The 9,294-nt window shown below is 26.2% G+C and overlaps 1 protein-coding gene across 1 annotated transcript; it reads right to left on the bottom strand.

Moving 5' to 3' along the window:
- Positions 1–6,074: 6,074 nt before the first annotated feature.
- On the bottom strand, positions 6,075–8,986 carry LOC102600390 (peroxidase N-like). The gene is made up of 4 exons (XM_015312876.1): positions 8,768–8,986; positions 8,005–8,193; positions 7,605–7,770; positions 6,075–6,589 (listed from the first exon to the last, which is right to left on the bottom strand). The coding sequence occupies exons 1-4, from the start codon at positions 8,984–8,986 to the stop codon at positions 6,171–6,173; spliced, it is 993 nt and encodes a 330-aa protein (XP_015168362.1). The 3' UTR covers positions 6,075–6,170.
- Positions 8,987–9,294: the final 308 nt, after the last annotated feature.

Raw genomic sequence — 9,294 nt, 5'->3', positions numbered from 1 at the left:
ATATATATATATATATATATATATATATATATATATATAAAATAAAGCGAATTGTAGACAAGTTGATGTGATACTTCTCTATAACCACCATTGTTATTTATCATTTTCCTTTTTTTTTCTTTTCATTTTTTTTTTCAATTTTAAATATATAATCTATTAAATAAAAGGACTTATAATGGCTTTTAATGTATATTAATATTTGAGTAATTATATTTTAAATTAGTTTTGTTTCTTTTCGTAGTCTATTGTTTTGTGCTATACATAGATTAGAGGTGTATCTTTTTCATAAGGTAGCTTTCTTAATCTATATATCTTGCTTTTAGTTGGATTGTTAGTATGCCATATTTTTTTTTTTTAGAGTTAATTACGGATAGAGATAATTTGATGATAAAATGTTAGGATTTACAAAATGTGAAATGTGATTACTTTCAAGAATATAACGAACTGATCAATTTGGATAATATTGTTGTTGACGAAAAGGTATCTTATTCCATGACTATTATTCTTTTCTATACATATTCTTTTTAAAACTTTTTAATTCTTAAATCACTTATGATTTTATCATATTTGGATAATTCGATGAATCGTATATATGGTCAAAAGAAATTAAGTTAGCAGGTTCAAATACAAGTTGATTGAAGGTTCTTTATTGATTATCAAGAACTTTAAAATTGTTGAAAGTATTGCTGCCACTGCCGCATGTGAAAGGTTTCAAAAATTTTCTTGAGAGAGGTAAAAAGTCAGAGATGACAAAGTTATGATTTTATACTACATGCAAAGAAGAAAAAGACTATACTGAAAATCATTCAAATTTTAGTTAGTTATCCATCATATATTGCTAATTACGATATCTTTTACCAATTCTCTTCCGATACTACTAATTAAGTGTTACCAAATATTCAATTTCTTAGTGAAGTACAAATTAATTTCAGGTATTAACATTTTTCTCTTTTTTAAGCTTACAAACATTTATCATCTAATTTTTTAAAATAATAATAATTATGTTAAGGATAAATACAGTAATACTCATGGACATAAGAACAGTACATGAACACACATCCACAAAAATACCCATATGATAAAATTATTAGTTTGTAATATTATAATTGATAAAATATATTATTTTGTGGAAATACTTATTTATTTTGAAATGGACCAGAGAAGTAAGGGACAAAAAGAGGATGAGAAAAATGAAGGTAAAGAAAAGACAGAGATTAAAGCGCCGTTTCAGTGTAGAAAATTGTGAATTTTTTAAAGAATAATTATTTCAAAGTAATTAATCGTTTAAATTTTTTATATGAACATAAATAAAATTTGTTTTTGAATTTTTATAAGTAATTTAAAGTGAAAAGGTGAAAAATATTTTTATTAATTTTTTAAATTTTAAAATTAAGCTTCGAAGTGAATTTACAAAAAAATAAATTTTTTTTACTGCCAACATCATTTTTTCAGAATTCAACTCTCAAGAAAATAATAATTCATGATCAAAATGGTAAAAGGGAGATAAGATAAAAAAGAAGTCAAGGGAAAAAGAGAGAAAAACAATTTAAAAAATAAAGAAGAAAAAGGAAATAAAAATATATAGCAAAATGCATATCAATTAAAGAGATGTTGCGAAAAAAATCAACTATTATTGTTTACTTTCACATGCTTAAGTGGAGTAAACACATTTTTATCCTATTTGACGGCATAAGGTTATATAAGGGATCAATCTTTCTTCAAATTTTATCACACTTTAAAATGATACAAATTAGTGGAAAGCAAATGTTAACAATAGATTAGATTAAAACTTGAATTATAATATATAGATTTGAGAGCAACTTTTTATTATTGATAACTATTTCAAAAATTATTGCCGCGCGAAGTGCGGCTAAGTTCACTAGTTATTATAATTTCAAAACATTATGAGCATGTAAAGCCAAAATGAACTCAAACAATGGTGACCTAAAATGACCTCTTCTCATATTTATTCTATATTTAAGCTATTATCCAGATATAATATATATTTGACTAAATATACATACACCGTCTTCTTATTTTTAAATTTTATAGATAAATCTAGCACTAATTTTTAATCCCGCAGTATAAAACAAACTTATACTTAGTTAATACTTTATGTTATTCATTTGTTTTGTTAAATTTGACTTTATTCATTTTGATCTTTTCCGCCCTCCTCTAACCAAATATGAAATGTAATTATGTTTAATGAATTGAATTTTGTAGAAAAACAATAAACAATACAACTTGAGCTTATAATGAAAACGTAAGTTATACCCTTTCTTTATAATATCAATAACAATTATTGTGTCTAAATTATTCCAAATAATACAAATATTTCTTTTTTGTGTATATAATTTTTTTAGAATTACCTCATCCTCTCTGCCTCCATATTATTTATATTTATCTTTTAAACTTTTTATGCAAACATTTTTCTCGATAGTTTTAAGAACTTACATAATAAACAACAAATAAAAAATTACTTTAATTATTAAATTTTATTTCTTTTAAGAAATCAATTATAAATTTTAAAATTTGATTAGTAATTAGCAGACTTTAAACATAATTAAGTTACTGATTTGAATCAAGAAAAAAGATTTATAAATTTTAAACTCGATTTATAATTATAGCAAAATTTCAACCATAATTAAGATAAATTCGTGAGGAAAGAAAGAAGTTCGTATAACAATTAAACTTAAGAGGCATCATAAAGATACACAAGAAGGAAAGAAAGAAATAATACAATACACATATAAGAAAGAAATAATACAATACACATATCATTGTGACTTTAATCATTAAAACTAAAAGTAGAAGGAAAAATAAAATCAATACATAATTGTCTAAGATCTTGTCATATCATTTCACAAGCCAATTACTATTATTTGAAATTCGTAATTTTTATTTGTGGTACTTTTAATTTTTTTTAAGTATAATATTATTTTTTTCTACTAATTATTTAATGATCTATCATTAACATTAGAAATCAATGGTAATTTATGGATAGAAAATCGAGAAATAAAATAATCAAACATATTACCTAGTTAATAACAATAAAATATGAGAAAATTTATGTGATAGGATGGAAATTTCCAAAATTTTATATGGTTTTAAAAATATTTTTTAGTTGTTAATTATTGTGATTTATAATGATTTTTAGATAATTTTCAAATAATATGTATTGCTCTTTTTGTCCCAATTTTTATGTAACACATATAGAATTAGAAAAATCAACCACTTTTCTTATGTCTTTTAAATATTTGAAGTTGTTAATTATTGTTATTTATAGTATAATTACGTAATTTTTAAATAATATATGTTAGTTTTCATGTATAACTTTTAAATATTTTAAATTGTTAATATTATGATTTATACTATTATGTACGTAATTTTTGATAGCTTAAAATTAAACAAACTATAATTACCGATTTACCACACCACGAATTAATGAAATCAAGTTTAAAATGAAGAAATAATAATGGGTTCCACATGATCACGATATTGCTAGCAACTGAAATTCTTCTTGAAAAGAAGAGAGTTAGCAAACAGGTGAAGCACACATGTTGACGGTGTGCTGCCTGCAGTGCTAACTCTTACTTCTACTTACTAACTACTCCCTTTGTCCCATTTTATATGAGGTACTTTGACTCGGCACGGAGTTTAAGAAAGGAAGGAAGACTTTTAAAACTTGTGGTCCAAAATGAATGATAGAAATTTGTGTGGCTGTAAATCATTTCATTAAGGGTAAAATAGATATTTTATAGCTAAATTGTTACTTAAAATAGAAATGTGTCATTCTTTTTGGGACTGACTAAAAAGAAAAGTAAGTCATATAAATTGGGACAGAGGGAGTAATATATAAGCCACAATAACCACACAACTCACGGTCGACATGCCTGTCTGGCATTAAAAGGCCAGGGGTAATATGGGTATTTACATTAGTATTATGCTTAACTACGGTTGTACATCGCTGTTTTACGGCGTATATTCTCATCAGTTGACATAAAAGCCTGTCTGTATTTTGTTTTTTACTTTGCTTCAGCCGAAAATTTCTTTGATTTTCCATGCATGTGGGCCCATTTATTCCCCCTATTTCACACCTGTAACCTGTTCAATTTTGCTTTGCATTTATTCCAAGTCTCTTAATAAATATGGACCCCACCTCGCAATTCCATTCCATTTCATTCTCTTTAATTACTCAATTTATAATATTGTAATTTATAAAGTATATATATTACAAAAATGTTACGTATTTTATTGTTCTCTCTTCTATTTTAATTTATTTGTCTTGCTTTCTTTTTAATTTATAATATACTCAAAGATTACATTTAAGATACTATAAATTATTATAATTAACAATTAAAATATATTATTACAAATTTGAAAATTACATAACATACCCTATAAATTATAATAATTAAAGACTTAAAATATTTTTATGTGAGAGGCTACAAACACAGTATTCTTAAACACACATAATTGGTTAAAAACTTAAAATACTCTATTATATGTTTAAAATGATGTTAAAATTATTATAATAAAATTACGTCAAAAGTGTTATAAATCACAATAATTAGCAACTTAAAATATTTTTTAAAAAAATAGAAAAAATTTAGTTGACTTTTAAAATTCTTGGGAAGCAGCTGCTCGTCGACATGCTTGCTTCCCTAGCAAGGGGCAATATTGAAATTTTCTTAATTTTATGCTGAAATAATATTGTACATGACTACTTTAGAATTGTACTTTCTCTTTATAGAACACAAAAATCAGTTCACAGGTTACTTTTTTACCTTTATTTAAGCCGAAAAGTGGGGTTATTTCCCATGCATGTGGGGCCCTTGTAACTCTCTATTTCGCTTCTTTCCAATTTTCTTTTCACTATTACCCAATTGCCTCTTAATATATGGACCCCACTTGAGTAATTTCCATTTCCACTCTTCTGTGCCTCATGAGTCATGACTATTTCTTCAAAAAAAAATCGCTTTGTTTATTTCGTGGAAAATTAACTTTTTGTAATTTAATTGCTCAATTTCTTATACTTTAGTTACAAAATATATTAGAGGTACAATTTTTATAAAAAAAAACTAAAATTTTAATTTTTTTTTAATTGAGTCTTGAAATTTTACCAGTGTCACATGAATATAAATAGATGGAATAACATATATTATTAAAAATTACGTAAAAATATTATAAATCACAATAATTAGCAATTGAAAATATTTTGATTTGCTCTCTAATTTCATATGTCCCATTTACATTGAAACAAAATAAGTATCATATATTATTTGAAAATGAAGTGAATGCTTATTTCTATACGTGTGTCTCATAATAAATCATAAATATTTATGCTGCTATAGATCATTTGATTAAACATTGAAAAAGAATTAAATTGATAGAGTAAGAAAATCTAAAAAAATTACAATTTTTTTTACGTAAAATACTATAAATGATGACTTAAAATATTTCAAAATCATATAAGAAAATTGACTGACTCTCTAAATTTCATTCGTGTCACATAAGTTGGAACCAAGAGAATAACATATTATTTTAAAATTATGTAAATTCAATAGGCCACAATAGTTTACAACTTAATTATTTAAAAAATATCTACAAAAATTAAACGGCTCTATAAATTCTATGTGTCACATAAATTATGATAAAATAAATAACATATGTTGGGCCCGTTCTGGCACGGGCTCACATATCTAGTATTAAATAAGAGAACATATCCGCTATTTTTGTTTTTGTTTCTTAATTGTTTATATCTATTTAGTAAATTTTTTCGACGAAACTGGATGTCACGTGACACCCCTTTACCTTCCTAAATTCGCCCCTGTGGCTAGTAAATATATCAAATAAATTGAAATGAATGCGATAAATATTTCACTTCATTAAATCATTTAACCATGATAAGTTAATATGGTGCAGTGTGAACACTCCTTCTATATAAGTTTTCTCTTTTTATTTTTCTTTTTTTGCTACACAACATAGAATAGAAATGTTCTCCCAAAAGAAAAGTGGTAATAATAATCACCTTGTCTAAAACAAACAAATTAATCAAAACATACAACTCACACTTTATCTTATTATTATTATTATTATTATAACATATAGTAATTATAAAACCCTTCATTCAAGCACTTACAAATTATAGAGTGCAAGAACAACATTGACTAATTAATTACCCTACAATTCTTTCTAATCTCCCCATTAGATCCAGTAAGAGGGCTAATATTTCCCATCTTAATCATAGAATTAACAAAGTCACTAAAAAAGACACTTGAACTATTACTATAAGTTTCTACCAATGTTTTAGTTGTTGGTATAGCATCATTACTAGAATACAATATTTGGTCAGATTCAAGAAGTCCTCTTTGATTAAGCAAGTTTTTGAAGTAGTGATTGTCAAATAAGTCAGTGGAGTTCCTGTCAAGTGGGGCTGTGTTGTTTCCATCACTTGTGGAAGGGCATAAGTTTTGGAGTTCAGTCACTAGGGTGGTGTCTAGGGTTGTGTCTGGTCCACCTGATCCACTGAAGTTTGTTAATCTGTTATCAAAAGTTGCACATTTTGCTAGACCAATTGTATGAGCACCTATATATATCCACATGAAAAATAAAGTTAGTATCAAATTAAAAAGGGAAAAGGGTTCGAAATATATTCAAACTTGGATTGAAATTGCTATAACAATTTCAAACTTTGAGCATGACCTATTACCTCCCTGCACTATTTAATAGTGTATTTTAAAAATATATATAGGCCTACGTGGATATCATAAATATTGCATCATTATAAATAACAACTTGTCCAGCTGAGCACTGATATATCTTTAAAATATACTATTAAATACTGTAGGGGTAATATATAGGTACTGCCCAAAATTTGGGATTGTGACAGTAATTTCAGTCAAAGTTCGAATATATTTCAGACCTTTTTTCCAATTAAAAGTATAAAAGAGTAGTAAACATACGAAAAAGTGAAAAAGATTAAACATCTACCATATATATATAAAGAATAATTTTGATCCTCTGGTATATTTAGTGTAATTTGTTAACGAAAGGAATTTGATATATATAGTGTAATTTGTTAACGAAAGGGATTTGCTTGTGGCACCCTAGCTTTGCCCCCTTCTTATGATGACACTTTATATGGCATTATATATAGAGTTTAACTTCTATATTTTACAAGAAAACATTTATGTAATTTTACCATAGTGTAAAAGATGAGGCATAAAATAATTGGATACAATAAATTAATTAATTACTATAGCATAAAAAAATCTTCACACTCTTAGTAAATAGTTAAATTGTTTGGACTTTTTAAAAATATTACTGTATCTGTGTCAGATCCTTTAAAATTACATTACGTTTGAAACGCATCCGATAATATTTTTGAAAAGTCTGAACACAATAAATAAATATATAGTATAAATACGTTAGATTCAAGATGTACACAAACACATTTATGAGATGGTATTTGATTAAACATGAACTTCAAAAAATACTTTTGAAACTGATAGTATAAAATAAGACATAAATTTTTGCATAAATTTTTAATTTCCACATAAAAAAAAAAGAATGTTACATAAATTGAAAACTTATATTAGTACCTGATAAGCTGACAACATCAGTAACATTGAGTCCAACAACTTGGAACATGGAAATGATAGTATTGAGAGAGTGAAAAGGAGCTGGAAGTCCACTATTTGCTCCTGATACATTACCAATTAATCCATCCCTTCTTCCCAATCTCACTTTCCATGTTGGTCCTCCACTCTATATATTAATAAAAACATAATAATATTATTTGTTTGACTTCGACTTCGACTTGACATAAAGTTTTAAAAAATAATTAAACAAGACTTTTGAATTTTGTATAGTGATACTTAGAAAGTATCAAAATATTGGTCTTAAATATATCAGGTGAAAAATTGAAACTAAAGAATTTTTAGAAAAAAAGTAATTAAGACAAAAAAATTGAAACGAAAGGAATAAATAAAAGGAGCATACTAATAGGACAGAATCTCTAGCAGCAATAGCAAGTATATCAGCACAAGAAACAACTCCACTGCATGCATCTTCAACAGCTTTCTTAATATTGTCTATCACTTCAAAACCTCTAGCAGAATTTATGTTCCCTGCTGCAAACTTTTCACTTGTGGTGCTATTACCATCCAACAACAATGATCCATCACACCCCTACAATTAAATATAGTAAACATTTCAGAAGGATGGTCCGTTGAAAATCCTTTATCAAAATATTATACGGTATATATAGAAAATTATATTTTCCCTGTTTCAAAAAAAGAATGTTCTGCTTTCCTTTGTATTCTGTTGAAAAGTGAATGACTCGTTTCCGTTTTGGAAACATTTTAATTTCAACTTTTCATGTGACATGTGTTAAATCGACAAGATTAAAGAGCACTTTGATACATTTGACATAACTTTAATTTAGGACCACAAGATTAAAAAGTCTTCTTTATTTTCTTAAACTTGATGCCAAGTCAAACTATGCCTTCCTTTTTTGAAGGAGGGAGTATGAAGTATGTAGGTCACAAATATCTAAAATTAATGAAATGATTTATAACCACTGCATGAATATCTAAAATTTGTTTTAAACCATTAACTTTAAAAATATTTCTTTTTTTCTTATACTTTAATTTATGTCAAATCAAACGTGTTTCATATAAGACGAAGGGAGTAATTCCTTTTCCACGTAAAAATGATTATCGCTACGTACGTAAAGCTCATAAAAGAGAACCTTAAAACTCACATTAACAAAGCAATCATGAAAATGAAGACGAAGCAATGAAGCTGCCATTCTCATTTCATTCTTGATTGCATTTTGGACTTCTTTACGAACAACTTTGAGAACACTTGGACATGTTTTTGCATAAAAATCAGTTGTTAATTGTGAATTTACGACTACAAACATGATCATGAAAGTCACAAATAGAGAATAATACAAAGTAAAGTTGCATGGCTTCCTCATGGTTTCAAAAGTAAAATATATATATTTAGCTAGAAATGTTTATTCAAATTAAGTTGATAAGAATGTATAGTAAGCCAACCCTTATTTATAATAGTGTTTAAGAGGGCATTTGAGGTATATAATATAATATAATATAAACTTATATGAACTAATTAGTGGTGTGATGTATGGCGGCTCCATTTTACATACTTCTTGTTGATTTTATAGTGGACGTGAGTGCATGTAATGCAATTTGAACTATTTAAACTATGTAATGATATTCTATTTTATTCTATTTTTATATTTATAGTGCAATTTAACTCATTATC

This window comes from Solanum tuberosum, unplaced genomic scaffold (assembly GCF_000226075.1).
Source record: "Solanum tuberosum cultivar DM 1-3 516 R44 unplaced genomic scaffold, SolTub_3.0 scf00218, whole genome shotgun sequence".
In the NCBI taxonomy this organism is placed as follows: domain Eukaryota; kingdom Viridiplantae; phylum Streptophyta; class Magnoliopsida; order Solanales; family Solanaceae; genus Solanum; species Solanum tuberosum.
Note: the sequence above shows the minus strand (reverse complement) of the source record. Positions and strands in the feature narration are given on the sequence as shown.

Bases quoted from the DNA above. Each gene is read 5' to 3' on its own strand.
- LOC102600390 (XM_015312876.1), bottom strand. From the start codon at position 8,986: ATGAGGAAGCCATGCAACTTTACTTTGTATTATTCTCTATTTGTGACT. The intron at 8,194-8,767 runs GTGAGTTTTAAG...ATTTAATTGTAG, and splicing joins TTCATGATTGCTTTGTTAAT to GGGTGTGATGGATCATTGTT. The intron at 7,771-8,004 runs GTATGCTCCTTT...ATTAATATATAG, and splicing joins CTAGAGATTCTGTCCTATTA to AGTGGAGGACCAACATGGAA.